Here is a 19343-nt window from a genome sequence, read left to right on the forward strand (position 1 = left end):
GGGGGGGGTGCAGCCAGGGTTGGTAATGCTGCTGGGGAGATGCCAAAAATACAAAACAAAACACGTTTTCATTTTGTCTGCACCAGCCTGGGCGCAGGCGAGAGCGGGAGAGAGGGAGAGGGAGAGGGAGGCGCGCGCCAGCCAGCCAGCCGCCGCGCTCAGACGCGGGCCTGCGGCCACGTCCCTCCACAGCTGCCCCAGCAGCCGCTCCCTCGGCCCCCTTCTCCCTGCCCACCCAGCTTCGCCTGCCAAGTCCGAGTTGGCACAGCTCCCCCGGCTGTGCTGAACAAAGCCATCACCCATCCCCGAGCCGCCGCTGACAGTAAGCAAAGTGACAGGCGCATCTTCCGCATGTTAATCCAAACAGCGAGGAGGAGGACGGGCGCCAGAGCCCCCCCTTGCCATGCACATACACACACACCCCCCACCCCTTGCCACCAACCCATGCACCCCACCCTTGGCACCCGACGGCCCCACTGGCCTCGTGCAGGGATGGCGAGGCCCCCACCGGCGGGAGAAGCGAAGCCTTCCTGTCGGCGAGGTTTAAATGGAGCCCAAGCCCTGCTCGGTGGGCAAACGAGGCCACTCGGCATCTGCTGTACCTGTTCCTGCTGCCTTCATCTCGCCTTGGAACCGTGACAAGAGCACACTCGCCTCTGGTGGGCTCTCAAAGCCGCGGGTCTGTAACCCTTTGCAGGAAGTTGGCACCGATCCCAGGTAGGACTTTACTCCCCGGCTCTCGCTCTCTCTCCCCCCCAACCTCCGCCTCCCGCTCCCTCCCCTCTGCTCCCCCACCCATCCTGTCCCTTGGGCCCCTCTTGCATCCCCCCCAAAACACCATCCAGCCCCCAAAACCCTCTCCACCTCACGCCTGCCTCGTTGGCTGGGGGGCAACCACCATGAGGGGAGGCCAAGCAGTGCTGGCTGCCCACCGAGCCCCACGCGCCAGCCGCTTTTCCACACATACCCTTTAAGGATGACCTGGGCAAGACAGAGAACAACAACTTCCTGCTCCGGCTCCCTAAAACGCCTCTTTCCACGCAGGGGTTAGGCGGCGCGGCGAGATGGGGGGAGCTGGGAGGAGGTTTGGGGGTTTGTCGTCATTGAACCATGCTTGCTTTTTATTTTTGTCTCTTCTTTTGCCTTTTTTTTTTTTGCCCTTTTTTTTTTTTTGGCCTTTTTCCTTTTCTTTTTTATATTTTCCTGTATTTATTGCCTTTTTTCCCTCTTTTTATGGCTTTTTTCCTCTTTTTTTTGGCCTTTTTTCCCCTTTTTTTCCTTATTTTTCCTTTTTTTTCTTTTTTATTTTTTTTTCCTTCCTCTCCCCCCTTTCATCCTTTTTTCCCTTTTTTCCTTTACCCCCCTCCCCTCTTTTTTCCTTTTTTTTTACTGCCCTTTTTGGGGTTTTGTCACATTTTTTTTGTTGTTTTTTTTTTTTCCCCAGCAGCCCAAACCCAACACGAAGGGAAAGGAGGAGGGAAGAGAAATCAAATAGGAAGAGAATAGCTCCAAGTCAGCAGGACAATGCACGGGAAACAGGGAGATTAAGGTAGCTCTCCAAATCCATCTCTCCCACCCCGTTTCTGAACCCTTCTCTCCCACGTCCTCGTCTTTTTTAATTCTCCCAGCTCCTGAATTATTCCAGTCCAGGAGCGGGAGGGGAACGAACAGTCCGGAGTCCCTCAGAGCTGCCAAGAGCATTGCAACAGGAAAGAAAGAAAGAAAGAGAGAGAGAGAGAGGGAGAGCCAGGCAGAGCCCTTCACAATCGAGCAGCGAGAAGAGCAAGAAGAAATTAACATCCAATTAGTGCCGTGTTTAACGAGGGAGACAGAGGCGGCTGTTGTTTTATTGCCCTGTTCTTTTCAGGCGCATCTGACAGGCAGCAGGGAAGGCACCCCTGCTCCAAGTGACGTCATCATATTTTATTCTTTAATTATTTCCCCCCCTCTCCTCTTCCCACCTCCCTTCATCTTTCCTCCTCCAAGTTTTACCTAGACCTCAGCAACTCAGCCAAGCAAATTTGAGACTTTCTTGCATTCGAGCCACCAGCTCCCCCCGAGTCTCCTTCCCCCCCTCCCCGTCAGACACCGACACCAACCCCGGAAAAACAAACGTGCCAACCCACCCCAAAGTCTTTGTTCTTCCAAAAGGAATTAAAAAGAGAGGGAAGGAAAAAATAAAACAAACAAACAAAAAACAAAAAAACCATAATAAAGGTTGATGATCAGGAGCCGGAGGGAGCCCAGAGGAGGTTTCTCTGCGTGTGAGTCCAAGTGGCTGTCCCCTCTCCTGTCCCTCTCCCCAGTCGCTCGCTCGCCTTGTAAAACTTTGCAGCATGTGACGCTGCTCCAGCCTCTTCTGGCAGCCTGACAAGAGCTGTGCTGCCCGGCTGCACGGCTGCACGGCGCAGGCGGCTTGTAAGGGAGCAGCTCCATCCCTCCCCACCGCAGAACTAACGCTGCTTCCAGCCGGGGCACGGATGGAGCCTCGCACAACGGCTGCCGCGGCAGCCCTGCCGACCCTCACCACACCGGCCTGGCCCTCGGCTTGCAGCACAGGGAGAGAAGCCAGAGCGAAAGCTGGGGTGACTTTCCCCTCCCTTTCGCAGCTGGCTGGGCCTCCTGCTTCTTCCTCAGGATGGGGGGCCCAGAGCAGCCACGGGGGGAGGCATCCAGCTGACCCTGGCTGGCCTCTGCTGCCTCTTTCCCCAGACCTGAGGTCTCCTTGGGGTGGGACAAAACAGCACTGGCGACCCCCAAGAGTGCTGCCATCCGGGGAGGAGACAGGGTGGCTCAGCTTGGGAGGGTTTGAGGGAGTTCTGCCCCAAAAAAGGGATCACAGCAGGCAAGGGAGAGTCCTAAAAGCCACTCTTTCCCTCCTACAAGCCAGCAGCAATGGACAAGGCCACCACTGCCAGTGTGGCAGTCAGGCCACCGCACTGAGCTTTCCTGCCATGACCTTTGTGACCTTTCCTCCTTGTTTCCAGACAGGATTTTTCGTGTCCAAGACAGGGTGAATCCGGCAGGACCTGGCTCTTCCCTAACCTACCTCTTCAAGTGAAGGCCATGCCAAGGGACAAGGCCACCTTGCTCCCAGCAAGGACAGGGCAAAGACAAGGGATAGGTCGGGGGCAACCGCACCCCTGGCGCCTGGGTCTGCTCCAAGTCCCCACCCTGCACATTTCCCGGCAGCTCCCCAGCAGCAGGATCTCCTGCACCAGGGTTATTATTTTATATATATATATATATATATATTAAAGAACTATTTGCCTACGTGCTGCCGGGCACTGCGGGGGAGCAGCACAAACAGCCTTATCGAGGGCTGCCGCGCCGCAGGGCCACTTCCTCGTGTGCAGCCCCAAGACGAGGCCCCTCCATCGCTGCTGGGGCTGCCAAGGGGGGACCAGCAGCCCTTGGCCTTCCCCCTGCCCAGACACCAGGCTGACAGGCACCCTGCAGCCTTTGGAGAGGTCTGCCTGGCTGCTTTCCTCCTGGCTCAGCCACGGGGAAGCAGCAGGGCTGGGCGGGGGGTTGGTTTTAACTGAAGGGATTACAGCAGGATGGGCTCTGCAAGGAGAAAGGGAAGGATGATGGAACTGATCCCAGCTCAGCTGCACTTTCTCTGGGCACAAGGGCTTCACCAGCACCTCCTTTCTCAAATCCTGCCAGATCCAAGTGTCTGCACCCTGCGGAGACTCAGGGCAGCCTTGACCTGAATTCCCCTCTCCCGACTGCAGTCGCTGCCTCCCTTCTGCCCCCCGGCAGCTGGGAGCAGATGAGGCCAAAGTCCTGGCACTCTCCATTTTCCAGGGAGAGCTGATAAAGGGTGAGGGCAGGGAACGGCTGCCACCTCCACCCATCCCGGGGCTGTGCAGGAGAAAGTCAATATTTAAACCCACGTTTGTTTCCTGGGCAGATAGATAGCAGTGCACTGTGTGGGGGAGAAATGCCTGGCTCCATCCCAGGTGCTGGACTCAAACCTCCTCCTCCACCTCTTCATTTGTTCTCCCAACAGCAGGTTTCACCCTGCATCCCCTCTCCTGCGGGAGCAGGGCCTGTTTCCACCGGCTGTGCCACACAAGCACCTGCTAATGGGGCAGGCATTTAAGGGAGGGGGGTGCCCAGGCAGGGTTTGGCTGTCTCCTTGCCTGCTCCTGCTGCAGGTGCTGTCCCCATGGAGGGGACACCTCAGATGAAGCATGGGGCAAGAAGAGGGGTTAGAAACAAAAGGAGATATGGAAACATTTCATCATCCTGACTGGCAGCCCCTGCTCTGAGGTTAGGCAGTGCCCCGAAACCTTGGAAACCTGCTTTTCATTTAAATTGACCAAAAAATTATATTGCAAGTGTTGTGTTTTCCAGCAAAGTCCCAGAGAGGTGGGCAGTAATTGCTGGCAGGATGATTGCTCTGGGGCAGGTTGAGGTAAATTCCTTTGGTGAATTCCTCAAAGGAAAGGAAATAGCACTTCTGCTCCCAGCCAGGCTGTGTGCAGGCTGTGGGAGGTTTTACAGGCATGTGACCAGCAGAAAGTGGCCTTCCTTTTGAGGGTTAAAGACAGATGTTCCTGAGCAGGTGTTGGGTGAGCTGGGAAATGCAATGCCTGGTGTTGGGGTAGGTGAGAAACCAGCTAATGCCATAAAAAGCTGGTGGCTAAGGATCCTGTGCAGGGGGAAAATGGAGTGGCTGAGTTCACTTGATGGATCTGACAGCAGTGAAAGGTCTCCACCATCCCTTCCAGAGGAGCTCAGGGTCGATGTTAACTGTAAATCCCTACTTTGGTGTGGATTGTTTCAAGCAGCCAAGCCCACAGCTGCCTCCACCCTGACTCCAGGTGCACCCAGAGCAGTTTGCTCAGCCTAAACCTGCTGACTTTCCACGGTGGGGGGAGGAAAACCAGAGGGAACCTGGGTTTGCAGCCACTGGATTAGCTCCTGCTTTGGAGAGAAACCAAAGGAGTGCCTGTTTTAAACTGAAACCTTCCTATTATGCAGGAAGAAAAAAACACAACACTTTTGAAAAGAAGAAAGACCCCGGAGCTGTTGTTTTATAGCTGTATTTTGGAGCATAGTTAAATCCTCTTTGAGATAATCTCTGGTGTTAGGGAACAGGGCCATGCATTATTTAACTTCTGTTACTGTAACATAAACTGGAGGGAGGAAGGGAGGACAGACAGGACCCACTTCACGACACCAAAGGGAGCTGGGTGGGGGCTGTCGGTCCCAGTATGTACCAGCACTGTCCTGCAAGCCCTGGCTGGGAGGTGTGGATCAAACCTGATGGAGGAGGACCTCTGTGAGATGGCAGGTTGGGGGCCTCAGGGGACCAGGAGGAGATGTGACCTCAGTTGCTGCTGCAGCAACACACGAGAAACCTGCTCAAGGATCCCAAAAACCTCTCTCCAGGGAGTGCAGCAATAGCTCTGTGCAAAAGACTGCTTCGTGGGGGGACAAAAATGGGGGAACCCTGCCTGGATGCCCTGCCCGCACAGACTGGTGCAAAATAACTTCTTGTCTGAGGAGCTGAGTTTAAAACCAGCCCTGCTGCCACCATGAGCTCTGCTACTCAAGACCCAGCCATGCTCCCATGTGCACAAGGAGCCCTTGACCCTGACACCTTGCAAGCCTGTGGCCAGCTCAGGTTTTCTTCCTTTATGCCAGATGGCAATGGGCTGAGTGTTCTGCTGCAAGGAGCACCCACGCAGCACCTCAGCACCACAACATGTGGCTCCATGTCCATCAGCAAAGGGGTGATGCTGGGGTTCAGCAGCAGCCTGCTGGGGGGCATGATCCTGCTGCTGGCACAATTGCACCACAGGAGTGTCCCCAGTCCAGCCTAGGACCCACCTGCATGCCAAGGGCACACCCAGCACCTAAATACAGCCTGGTCTGCTGCAAAACTCCTGCCCAAAGCAGCTGCCATCTGCATTGTACATCCCTCCCCACGTGCTCTCTCCATGTCCAAGTCCCAGCACTCCCTGGAGCTGAGCCATACCTGCCCCTGTGGGACAGCTCTCTGTGGTGGGACCTTGCTTCCCTTTTCTGTTCTGATGCTTTCATGCCCAGGGAAGGCAGAGTGCTCCCCAGTGTTCAGGGACCCTCAAAACCTTAGCTATGGGTCACAGGGCTGATCCTGCCCTGCCACACAATGTGTGCCCTCTCCAAAAGAGGTGAGGTGGGAGGCTGGCCAGCTGGCACAGCCGTCCCAGCGAGGTCACCTCGGATCTCTTGCTGCTTCTCAGCTGAGGCAGAACGAAGCAGTCTTCTGTCCCTGCACCTCAAGGCTAGCTCCTTTAGTACCTGGGCAGCTTCTGGTTTCCTGGACTTCTCCAGTGTCTCCAGAGCTACAGCCTGGACCAAAGAGACAAGACAAGAGCCTTCTGCTCTCTCTGCTACACCTCCTGGTTGAGACAACCACGAGGATGGATCTTTGGTCCAGCTGGAGCCTGAAGCCAGATGTCCAGAAGCCAACTTGTTGCTGGCCTTGCTGGAGATGAGATGTCTTCTTCTGGCACCAAGGGCTTTGGATTGGAAAGAAAAAAACAGACATAGATTGAAACAAGCTGAGGAGTTCTGGAGGAGTCCAAGGTCCTCTCCTCTCCCTGCTGGGTCAGTCGGTGGGGAAGCAGCCGGCTGGCATCGGTGCCCTGCGGAACAGCAGGCTGGAGCCACGGAACAGCTGCCCCTGGGGAGGAGAGAGCAGAGGGTCAGGGCAGCCCTGCCAAGAGCTGGCTGGGCAACTGCAGCTGGTTTAGCTGAGCCTGACTCGTGCCCACTGCAAGGCCTGAGCACACTGGGTTGCAGCAGAGCAGAACGTGGGGTTTCAGCCCCACGGGCACTGGGCAGGCATTTCCCTCTGAAGGACTGATGGAGAGGGGCAGAGCCACCTTCCAGAGAAGTTGTGGAGACTCCAAGCCTGGAAGTATTCAAAGACAGGCTGGATGAGGCCTTGAGCACCTGGTCTAGTAGGAGGTATCCTTGCCCATGACAGGGGCTTGGAAGTGGATGGGTTAAGGTCCCTTCCAGCCCAAAGGACTCTATGAAGATTAAGTTCTTTCCTTTCCTAACTTTTCTGTGTGAGGAAGGGATGTGCACATACATCTGTGGGCTTCATATGCGGAATGTGGAAGCACCTTGTGCTGCCTCCAGACATGCTTTTGATACTGCTCAACATGGAGCTAACTGACTTGCAGATCCACTTTGCTTTGCTGCATGCAATGCATTGGCTGAAAGTCTGCAGGCTGCAAGCTCTGGGCATGTAACAGGCAGAGCAGTACCAGTGGCAGAACTGCAGGGATGGAAACAGGTTACAGAGCACATCAAGGAGGTGGCACCTGGAAGAAGCAGCAGGAGCCCAAAGCCCTGTGTGTGAGCCTTGCTCCCTCACCTGTGCACTGAGATACCTCCAGCAATGGATCCAGGATGTGAACACAGGAGCGTACGGAGGGAGGCCTGCACGCAACCTGCATGACAACAGGAAAGAGCTGAGATGGTCCTGTGCAGATGTCACCCTACCCAGACAGGTAACACAAGAGCAGCAGGAAGAGTAAGTGAGGACACAGAAACGGTGTCCACCCTGGGCTGACAGCCAAATGCCCAGCTCAGTATTTACAGTGCAGCAGATCATGGAATCTAATGAGCCCTGCAGCATCCAGACTCGGAGAGGCACTGGGACACACCAGGGGTCCTGCTCCATGGGCAGTGCTACACCTTCAAGAGCCAGCAGATACTGAGAAAAAACCACACCAGTGGCTTACATCCAGCCCCCAGCCCATAAATATGAATGCAAAAGACTTCTTGCAGGAGTGGGACTGGGAAAGCAAGTCTGGCCCTGCTCCTGTCTGCATCCACTGCCACCCGCTGGGGATGTTTGGTCTGGAGAAGAGGAGGCTGAAGGGAGATCTTCTGGCTCTCTACTACTCCCTGAAAGGAGGTTGGAGTGAGGTGGGGGTTGGTCTCTTCTCCCTAGTATTAAGTGATAGGACAAGGAGAAACAGCCTGAAATTGTGCCAAGGGAGGGTTAGTTTGGACATTAGAAACAATTTGGAACAGGCTCCCCAGGGAGGTGGTGGAGTCACCATCCCTGGAGGTGTTTAAAAACCAGGTAGACATAACACTCTGGGACATGGGTTAGTGGCCATGGTGGTGTTGGGTTGGTGGTTGGACTGAATGATCTTAGAGGGCTTTTCCAACCAAAACTATCCCATGGCTCTACGACTAAGAGCTTTGCTTTCCCTCATGTTGCTCCCCAGAGACAGCATGGTCCCTTTGATCCCTTCTGCCTCCAGTCTAGCTCCTGTCAGACCACACCACCACGATTCTCCTTATTTCTCTCCACCTGAGCTTTACCACTGCTGCTGTCTGTGCCCTCTGATCTAAAATTATAAGCAACCTGGGACAGGAAACGAGGCAGCTCCACAAGGTGCCAGATAGTTTATGGTTCTGTATGAAAGCTTTACGACCCTTAGCAGAGGATTCAGACAACAAGGGGCTGGAAGAAAGGGAGGGAAAGCCTTAGATCTCGGTGTGAGGGACATACCCACAGTTGTTCACTGCCATGAGATCTCCCACAAGAAGGAATGGGTAGGTCAGCATGCTCACAGCGATCTGAAAGCACAGAACACCAACAGCCCCTCTGTGCCCAGCACATCAAAACAGCTATTCCCAGCTTTTGCCTGTCAGTAAAGTTCTCCTTGTCTCTGGAGGTAAATTACAGAGCAGGCTTTACCCTGAGAGCAGGAGCTCTCACCCCACAGATGGCAGGAAGAGGAGAAATGAGAGGGCAGCTCTCTACGTACCCCCATCACGAATTTCGTGTAGCTCCGGATCACCGATGCCTGGCTGAACTGCAAAGAGAAACCAAAGGGATTGTGGAGGAGGTGGACAACACCAGGCTGCCACTGCCACTGCAAGACATCCCTCTGAGCCCCAGATGAAGGCAGGAAGCAGCAATAACCACACTGCAGCCCAGCTGAGAATGAGGGAAGGCATTTGCCAGCAAACCTGGTAGCCCAAACTGCAGCTGAACCACAACCCTGAGCAGCCAGAGCATCCTCAGCACCTTTGCAGTGTCCTACCCAAAGCCCAGCATCTGCTTTTTGTTAAATTAGGCATCAACCTGCCCTGAACCCCTCACAACTGCAGGTGCTTGGTACAGGTCTCCCAAGCCCCCCAGCAGGACCCCCCACTCACATTATCATCCACAGCGTAGGTGTTGATGAAGTGAGCCAAGAGGTTGCAGCACCAGAGGAAGATGACATCCCCCAGGATGTGAGGGACTAAACCCCTGCAAGGGCAAAACAGAAGGGCATGAGGTGCAGAAGGCTCCCAGTGCCACCTTCCAAGGTGCTCAGTGTAGAGGAACCTCCCCAGCCCCAAAATGCATCTTTCCTGTGGGAGGAACTGAAGGGGGGAGGGTTAGGCAGACCCCCAGAGCATGCCAGGGCTGCTGCTGCACAGGGGTTGTGAGGCCAGGAGAGGTGAGGGCTCCACAGTGGATGTGTTTGGAGGAGGGCTGAGGGCAGAAGAGCAGCACTTTGGTCCCACAGATGCAGTTTGTGTCCTCCCCATGGCAGAGTGATTTCCTGGAGGGGTTGTAGAGTCCTCCTGAGACACTCTGGGCTGTGTGAAAGCCTTCCCTGTGAATTTTCAGTTTAATTAGGCTACCAACGGGGTTTATTTAAAGTGGAGGAAGGGAATGTGGCAGCTCCTTTCCCACTGTTTCCTCAGGAGGTGGAGGAGAGGGACAGCTGCTGGGCAGCATGCTCCAGCCATGCCCCACACACCAGGAGCATCCCAGAGGAACCTGGGCAGGTTTGGAGCTGCAGAAGGGCTGTGGGCTGCAAGAGGAAGAGGCAGTGACACTTGATTGATGGGGTCCCTGCAGAGCCCTGGCCCTTTCCCCCTGGGGAAGGAGAGGGTGAGACTCCCTGTGATTGCTTCCTGATGTGTTCATGTGCAGAAGAAGGGTAACGAAGCTGGAGAAAGGCCTACAGCAGCACTCATGAGTGGCTGAGGAGCTGGAGGTGTTTAGCCTGGAGAGAAGGAAGCTCAGGAGAGGCCTTCTGGCTCTCTACAGCTCCCTGAAAGGAGGTTGGAGCCAGGTGGGGATTTGGTTCTTCTCCTAAAGAGCAAGTGATAGAACAAGAGGAAACAGCCTCAAGCTGTCCCAGGGGAGGTTCAGGTTGGCCATGAGGAACAATTTCTTCCCCCTAAAGGTTGTCAAGGCCTGGCCCAGGCTGCCCAGGGCAGTGGTGGAGTCCCCAACCCTGGAGGGGTTCCAAAGCCCTGGAGCTGTGGTGCTGAGGGCCATGGTTCAGTGGTGCCCTGGCAGTGCTGGGGTAAGGCTTGGACTGGATGATCTCAAAGGCCTTTTCCAACCTAAACAATTTGATGATTCTCTCTTTCATCTGGAGGCCTGGATTTTGTGACTGCAGAGCCAAAGGCATCAGGCCTGAAGACACCTCCTCAAACCTCAGAGCTGCCTTTACTACCATCAAGACCATCAAGTCAGTCACCTCCCCACAGGGAGCAGGGGCTGCAGGTGGTGCTGCTTTTAGACAGACAGGTGGGGAAAAAAGGCAAGAAGTGTTAATTCAGGTTTTCAGCAAAAAGGTGTCCACTAGACTTCCACCATCCATTCTCCCTGCTCTGCAAGTGCCTGGAGGCTCCTTTCAGCTCCTCCTGGTGCAGGCAGGGAGGGCAGGGCAGCACCACACTCCTGCCAACCAGCAAACCTGCTGCCAGCAGGAGCCACCTGCTCGTTACAAGCCCCCACAGTGCTCTCCAGAGGAATGTGCTCCTCATCCAGGCCCTGGCTTTGGTTTCAACAAGGGGGCTCATTGTTGCACTTGATCTTGGGGCTTGTTGCACAAACAAATGCTTTAAATGGCCTCTCACTGAAAGACAAAGAAGCACCCAGGGGAAAAAGAAAAAGGTAAGAAAAGCTGCAGGGTTTCCTCTGGGCTCTAAAGGTTTGATTGAAGATAAGATCTAGGGCAAACTTAATGGTGAGCCTGGAGCTCTGTCAAAGGCACAGATTTCATCTGAGCCCAAGGGAGTGATGTGAGAGCCCTGCTGTCAGGCAAGATCTCAAGGAGAGGGAGCTCAGCACCACTCCGAGGTTGGAAGAGTGGCCAGGAGCCCCCCAGGGCCCTCAGGCTGTGGGAGAAGGTGGGAGAACAACAACTCACTCACACAAAGAATCCCAGGATCCCTTCTTCCTTAAAGATCCTGCCGATGGCACTGAACACTCCGCTGCCAAGAGAGGAAATCAGCTGTAAGCCTGCAGGGGCTGCTCCAGCTCTGCCCCAAGCAGCTTCACAAGCCCTCTGCAGCCCCCAGCCAGCATGCCAGCAATGCCATGGGCACCTCTGCTCTGCTTCTCCCAAACCCACAGAGTAAGATCTTATCTGCAGGACCTTAAAGGTCTTAGGATCATCACAGAATGTTAGGGGTTGGAAGGGACCTTCAAAGATCATCCAGTCCAACCCCCCTGCCAGAGCAGGACCATAGAATCCAGCACAGGTCACACAGGAACACATCCAGATGGGGCTTTTCCAACACAAAACCATTCCATGATGTTCACCATCTCCATGTGATTTAGGTTGCTGGAGGCTGCTTTGAGGAGGGATCAGAGGGGTGATGGTCCCAGTGTGCCCTGTGTTATTTCCTCCCTCTTCACCTCCCTTCCCTGGCTGATGTCTGCCTGTTGGCTTTGCAGATACCACCAGAGGTGAAGCCACTCCATCACTTCATCCCCTGGAGCTCCAGCACTGCTGACATCTGACTGGTTTCACTGATTTCTCCTCTGCCAGACAGGTCCCACACTCACATCCCCTCTCCACTCTCACTCATAGAATGGCTTAGGTTGGAAGGGCCCTTAGAGATCATCTACCCCAACCCCCCTGCCATGGGCAGGGGCACCTCTCAGCTGGACTTGGTTGCTCAAGGCTTCCTTCAAGCTGGCCTAGAAAGGTTGGAAACCTGGCCCTTGAAACCTTGTGTGCAGTCCCAGCTCTACATGGAGCCATCTCTTGGAGGTTCATCCCAGTTCCTCAGGTGATGGTTGGGCTCAATGATCTCAGAGGCCTTTTCCAACCAAAGCAATTCAATTATACATAGTCATGAGGTTTAGGGTGACAGGTTGGACTCGATGATCTTTGAGGTCTCTTCCAACCTTCTTGATTCTATGATTCTATGAATCTTGATTCTATGATTCTATGCCTGCACTCTGCCAGCCTGCAAGTACACCTGGAGCAACACAGCTTGCTGACAGCAGTGCAAATGCTGAAGCCAGGAGAGCTGTGCTTGACTCTGTGTGAGTGGGTGCACGTGTCACACGTGTCACTGTGCTTTGATGAGCCTGGTTCTGAGCCCAACAACCCTGGGAGCTCCTGCTGGCAGTGGTGGGTTAGCTGCCATCAGCTCTAGCACGCCTTCCAGTGCAGTTCTGCCCTGCAGAGGGGCAGGGATTACTGGAAAAGGCTTGGACAGAATAGCAGAGCTGCAGCAGCCCTTCATATTCCCTCCTCTGGTGACCTCCCTTCCTAGGAAGACCCAAAGCAAAGAGGCAGCAGACTCACTGTGTGATCAGCTAGGAGTGCCAGAGCCACCAGAGCCACCAGGGGCACAACAGGACAGAGCCCAACCTCCCCACACCCCTTCACCCTGCAGTCATCCAGCCTCCAACCACAGCTCAGATCCATTTTTCACTCTGCCAGACCTCCTGGGTTGCCATTTCCCCCACTGCACCTGGGCAGCTGGCTCTCATCCTTCCTTGTGCCCAAGCCCTGCAGGGCTGCAGCCACTCACCTGTATTTGACTTCCCGGCCCACAAACTGCACCATGCAGCGCATGGAGATCACTAGGAGGAAAGAAACACAGGGCTGACAAAGAGACAAAGCCAGTCTGGGCAGAAGGGATGCAAAAGAAAATGAGACCTGACCCTTCTGCCCTCCCTTCCTCAGCTCTCATCACCTGCAGACCCTCCCAGAGCTCCTCATCACTGCAAGACTTGTTAGAAACCAGTGCCCTCCCCTGTGCTGGAAGTCATAGGGAGGATTTCTGACCATAACCCCAAGGGCATCTCTCAGCTCTTGGATGAATGGGGAGAGAGAGCACCTTACCACCCACAGAATCACAGAATTGTCAGGGTTGGGAGGGACCCCAAGGATCACCCAGTTCCACCCCCACTGCCATGGGCAGGGACACCTCACACTGAGATCAGGTTGCCCAGAGCTACATCCAGCCTGGCCTTAAAAACCTCCAGGGATGAGGCTTCCCTGGGCAACCTGTTCCACTCAGCTGGGTTAGACCTTGATGGTCACCCCAAGTGTCAGCCTCCCCGAGCAACACTCAGACCACATCTGCTCTGCTGCCTTCACAGGTTCAGTGGTTTCATGGGAAGCCATTTCTGACAGAAGCACCTCAGGTAAGGAGTTCTGAGGGAGATCCTCAGCCCAGAGAGGGCTGCCAAGCAGAGGGACAGGACTCACCGTGCAGTGGGTGTGAGACAACCCTGGACATGCACTGCATCATCATCTCATGAGATGTCTGGGGAGAAAAAAAACCACACTGGCATGAAAAGCTGCCCTGCTGCACCTGCATGGACCAGGCCCTTTCCTCAGGGCAGTGAAACCCATTCTGGGTCCCTCCTGAAGGCTGTTGTTCAGGGCAAACTTCTGTTCCTATAAAAGACTTCATAGCTGGACACAGAGTGGCTACTAAATACCACAACCTTTTCACCCAGAGCTGCTCAAATTTCAGCCACAACCCACAGCTGAAGCTTCCTTTGCTCTCCAGGCACACAGAAGCATCCTGTCATAGAATCACAAACTGGTTTGGATTGGAAGGGACCTTCAAGATCATCTAGTCCAAGCCCCCTGCCATGGACAGGGACCTATTCCACCAGCCCAGGTTGCTCAAGGCCCCATCCTGCCTGGCCTTGAACACCTCCAGGGATGAAGCATTCCCATCCCCAGTGGCTCCCCAGTCACTCCTTAATGTGCAATATCCACTTCTCACCTCTTTCACCACTTTCCTAAGGGAGGTCTTCACATCATCCTTGTTAGAAACGTGCTCCATGTCCTCCAGAGGAAAGGCCTGGAAGAAAGAGAAGCAGCATCAGGTCAGAACTGATGGAGATACTGAGCAACAAACCCTCAAGGTCTGAGGACAGGAGGAGAAGAAAACCAAGCAAGGAGGAACACAGGAGAAGGGAGGATGGAAAGAAAAACAGGGGAAGAGAAAAACTGCTGTCCATGGATAAAAGGCAAGTGGCTGTTCAAATGAAATGAGGTTTTGGGGTATGGACACTGCTCTCTTCCTGTGCTGCTCTTAGGAGCCAGACAGGGATAGGTCCTTTGCTCCTCCTCATGATCTCCTGTTCTAGAGGACCTGAGCCCTTGAGAGATGGAGAGGGATGGGTTCTTTACTCCTCCTCATGTTCTCCTCTTGTTCTAGAGGACCATCCTAAGCCCTAGGGAGATGGAGAGGGATGGGTGCTTTATTTCTCCTCATAGAATCATAGAATCATAGAATCAAGAATGCTGGAAAAGACCTCAAAGATCATTGAGTCCAACCTGTCACCCTACACCTCATGACTATCTAAACCATGGCACCAAGTGCCATGTCCAATCCCCTCTTGAACACCTCCAGGGATGGTGACTCCACCACCTCCCTGGGCAGCACATTCCAATGGCCAACCACTCTCTCTGTGAAGAACTTTCTCCTCACCTCCAGCCTAAACCTCCCCTGGTGCAGCTTGAGACTGTGTCCTCTTGTTCTGGTGCTGGTTGCCTGGGAGAAGAGACCAACCCCCTCCTGGCTACAACCTCCCTTCAGGTAGTTGTAGACAGCAATGAGGTCACCCCTGAGCCTCCTCTTCTCCAGGCTGAACAGTCCCAGCTCCCTCAGCCTCTCCTCATAGGGCTTGTGCTCAAGGCCTCTCCCCAGCCTCGTTGCCCTTCTCTGGACATGCTCCAGCAAGTCAACATCTTTCCTAAACTGAGGGGCCCAGAACTGGACAATGTTCTCCTCTTGTTCTGGAGGACCATCCTAAGCCCTAGGGAGATGGAGAGGGATGAGTGCTTTATTTCTCCTCATGTTCTTCTGTTCTGGAGGACCTGAGCCCTTGAGAGATGGAGAGGAATGAGTTCTTTACTCCTCCTCATGGTGTTCTGTTCTGGAGGGATGGGTGTTTTATTCCTCCCCAAGAAGTGGTGGCTGAGTGCAGGCCCAGGCAGGCTCCCTGGCTGCCCTGCAGTAGCAGCAGGAAGCTGATTGATGGTGAGAGAAGCCGACCTCGACCTTTACCTTCTTCACGCTCCCCCTGGTGATGGTTGATAAAGTGCTTGAGATGAGGCGAGGAGTAAGACCACGGAAGAGGCCTCTTTTCCCATCCACTTCCACAATGTGTCTGGCTGGGTAAGAAAACACCAGGCTGCTGTCAGTTGGGAACTGGCCAACTCGTGAGGAGCACCCCAAACGCCTCCAGCCTCAGCCGAAACCGCCCCGGAGCTCGGCACGGCGCAGCAGCTGCTCTGCAGTCCCACCCAGAGTGATTTATTCCTGAAGACATTTCCTACAGGATGCAAAGAATCCAGAAGTATTCCCTGCCACATCTGTCCAGTCTGGAAGGATAGCTCCAGTCTTTGGGGCTACTTCTGGTCTTGCTCACCTGGAAGGGCTACAAGGTGATTTGGACTGACCTGGGGAGGGAGGGAGGGATCATCTCATGTGTTGTGTGGTGTCACCTCCTCCCTCTGCTCCAGGGGGTCAGACTCAGGGTTAATACAGATCTCACACACCCAGGTTCAGTCCCTGCCCCACCACCTTCTTCCAGGCAAAGCTCCTCAGGGCTCCAGCCAATAAAAAAAAAAGCCAACAGATCCAATTTATCCCTGATACAACAAGGTGGAGAACAACCTACTAGGTGCCTGTGGGTACCAACTCCTGTAGCTGCAGAAGCCCCTGTGACTGCAGGGGGGTTGGACTGGATGACCTTCAAAGGTCCTTTCCAACCCAAAGCATTCTATGACTCTCTAACTGCTCCTGCCCTGCATCCTCTGTCCCATGCAACACCAGGGATGTTCTGCACATCTCCATCACCCAACGCTGGAAACCCATTTGGGAAATGCATCTTCCAAAGGGCAGCCCCAGAGAGTACCCAGCCCCAGGTGCCTCAGGATGGGTCTGAAGTGCTCTTGTCATGCTGCTTGTCTTGGGTCCCTTTCCAACCCCATGACTACTGCTGTCTGATTTGGGCATCTGCCCAGCTCTGCTGTCAGGACCCTGCACCTCCCTTCCCCATGGTCACAGAGCATTCACCCACCCTGCTCCACCCACACAGAGATAAAACATCTCCCTTTTTATTCCCTTCTAAACACTTTGCTTTCCCCTTTCCTGACATTTCTGTCCCTTTAGGGCTCCACCTACAACACAAATGAGCAGGGCAGGGGCACAAGTTAATGCAGGGCTGGTTGGTAGCACAGAGGGGTGCTTGGCTGCCTTGAGCACACCCAAATCCCTCCACTTAAACCCCCACAACCCCCTCTGTGATGGTGTAAACCCAGAGCAATGCGCCACGGGAAGGAGATGCAGCAGCAGTGTCAGGGCCAGCACTGCCTTGTCTTCAACAAGAGGTAGGTAGATGTGATGGCCTTGCAACCAGTTGTAGTGGTTTATGTCTCACTGCAGCCTCAGGATGATCCCAAGGGGATGTGGGAAGGCTCAGCTCAGCTGACCTGGCAGCTCCCACCCCATTCTGGGGCAGGAGTCTGTGCTGGCAGGGAGGGAGGCTTGCTCACCGTAGGTGAAGAAGCCAGGCAGGTACAGGACCTTCCTCCCCAGCACATTTCTTCCAACAATTGGAGGTAGTGGCTCATGCCCAACCTGCCAAGAGAACCCCCCATGAGCATGATCCTACCCCTGTCCCAGCGTTCCCAAAGCTCCCAGGCCAGATTGCCTCGACCCCAGTGTCCATGAGCTGCCCCCATCACACTCAGACCCACGGAGATCCCATGAAGAGCCCTTACAGGAAATACATTATCTAGGGGTTCCCTACCCCTCCTTACACAGGAGCCCCCACTGCAGCACAGGGAGCCCCCCCCCTATTTTACATGGGTCCCCATGCCACAGGGTGTCCCCAGCTCCTGTCACATGAGGGGATCCTGATGTCCCTGCTATGAAGGAGCCCCCACTGCATGGGGGTCCTCACCCCTCCGTTACATAGGGCTTCCTATTTATCATACCGGGGTTCCCATTCCATTACATCTGGGGTTCCCATTAGGGGAGGTATCCTCATGCTCCTACCGTGCAGGAGCCATCATTACAGAGCTGCCCTCCTTCCCCAGTGACAAAGGGACCCCAACAGAGGGTGATCTCACCCTGTTATAGAGGGGGGTCCCTTATATAGGGACGTCCCATTCCCCCTCAATCTATAGGTGTCCCCATTCTGTCCCCTATTATAAAAGAGGGGGGCAGGTATACAGTGGTCCTCAGCATACGGTGTGGAGGGCCTATATATATATATATATAGGGGTTCCCCTGCCTTCGTTATATTGGGGTCCCGATCCCTTGTCATACGCGGGGGTCCCCATCCGCCCTTCTTCGCCCCCCCGGCGACCCCGGACCTGGACGAGCAGCTTGACGTAGAGCAATGGGTGGCTGGCGGCGGCGAGCCCGGCTCCGAGCACCACGAACAGCCCCTCGGCGCCCTCGGCCCGGACATCTCCCCCCGGTCCTGCCTGCGCCGCTGCCCCCCCCGGGCCTGGACCCATCGCCTCCGGTCGCCCCGCGGCACCGCCAGGGGGCGCTCGCGTCGCCGGGGGCAGCGGCGCCGCCACCGCCATGGCCCCACCGCCGCCGCCACTGCGCCTGCGCCTGCACCGCCCCTGGGGCGCTATTGCGTCATTGCGTCATACGTCAGCATGGAGGGGACGGGCGGGCGGGACCATTGCGGGAGCCGCGGGGGGCGATGCGGACGGAACCATGGGCGGGAGTCGCGGTGGGAGGGAGGCAGGGACGGGGCGGCCGTGGCAGGGACAGGCGTGGGGCAGCGGCGAGCAAGGGCCGTGACGGGGAAAGGAGGAGGCAGTGAGGCCGTGGGGCACAGGGAAGAATGTGGCGTGGTGGAGCTGTGCTTTGTGAGCTGCTTCCCCGAGGGCTGTTCTCATGAGGGGAGCTCCTTGGGGTCGGCTGCTGCAGGGCACGCACAGGAGGGGCTTGGCCGTGGGGCCTGCAGAGCTGCGGGCCTGGGACTCTGACCGCGTCCCACACTGCCGGCCGCTTCCAGCGCTTCAGGGCTCTTCTGGCAGCGGAGGTGTTCAGGCTGGAGTCTGTCCAAAGCAGGGCAGCAGAGCCGAAGGGTCTAAGCACAAGTCCTGGGAGGAGTGGCTGAGGGAATTGGGGTTGTTCAGCCTGGAGAAAAGGAGGCTGAGGGGAGGGAGATCTTTTGGCTCTCTACAGCTCCCTGAAAGGAGGCTGGAGCCAGCTGGGGGTTGGTCTTCTCTCCCAAGGAATAAGCAGTAGGACAAGAGGAAATGGCCTCAAGTTGCACCAAGAGAGGTTTAGGTTGGCCATGAGGAACAGGTTTGTTTTCTCCAAAGGCCTGGCCCGGGCTGCCCAGGGCAGTGGTGGGGTTCCCATCCCAAGCCAAGGAGATGTGGTGCTGAGGAACACGAGTTAGTGGTGACCTGGCGGTGCTGGGTTGATGGCTGCACTCAGTTTGGAAGGTCTTTTTAAACCTAGAGGATTCTGTGACTCGCAGCCCACGAAGGGCACCCCCAGGCTCCAACTTGGGATGGGACATAGGTCACCCTGTTACTGGGGACTCCCAGCAGATGGACACATGCCTGTTTGTACCCTTATACAAAACCTATGCTGCTGCTCTGGGCTTGGTAATGCCTGTGGCAGTTTAGGCTGGGTGCCCCCTGCCACTGCTGCATGAGATACACCTCTGGTGTCCTGGGTGCCTACCCATTAGGGGTGGACACAGGAAATGGCGTATTTCTACCCAGAAATCCTGCGCCCTATAAGGCCATCTGCAGAGTCATTCTCTTCCTCTTTCTTCCCTCTCTGCTCCCATGGGAGATGTCCTCTCTTATTGGGTAATGCCGGGGGAGTGTCCTCAAGGTCCCATAGGCCTGTCTAGGCCTAATGCCAGGAGGAGAATGGAGGGGGGGCAGTCTCAGACCTGGCCAGCCTGAGACTTGCCTAGCAGTGGGAGGGGGAAGAAGGAGCCCTGGGGGGTTTGGGTATACCCTCAGGTGGGAGAAGGGAAGGATTGGAAGCCTCTGGGAATTGTGTAAGGGACTCTCTATGCTTTAGGATGTTCTTTGCCACTA

General features: G+C 55.4%; 1 protein-coding gene across 1 annotated transcript; it reads right to left on the minus strand.

The window, feature by feature from the left end:
- Positions 1-6607: 6607 nt before the first annotated feature.
- On the minus strand, positions 6608-18979 carry MTCH1 (mitochondrial carrier 1). The gene is made up of 13 exons (XM_054395765.1): positions 18976-18979; positions 17631-17899; positions 16806-16890; positions 15313-15419; positions 14023-14100; positions 13494-13551; positions 12811-12862; positions 11194-11253; positions 9190-9283; positions 8796-8843; positions 8537-8604; positions 7385-7460; positions 6608-6682 (listed from the first exon to the last, which is right to left on the minus strand). The coding sequence occupies exons 1-13, from the start codon at positions 18977-18979 to the stop codon at positions 6608-6610; spliced, it is 1074 nt and encodes a 357-aa protein (XP_054251740.1).
- Between the last annotated feature and the right edge of the window lie 364 nt (positions 18980-19343).

Source organism: Indicator indicator, chromosome 35 (assembly GCF_027791375.1).
Source record: "Indicator indicator isolate 239-I01 chromosome 35, UM_Iind_1.1, whole genome shotgun sequence".
Classification (NCBI taxonomy): Eukaryota; Metazoa; Chordata; class Aves; order Piciformes; family Indicatoridae; genus Indicator; species Indicator indicator.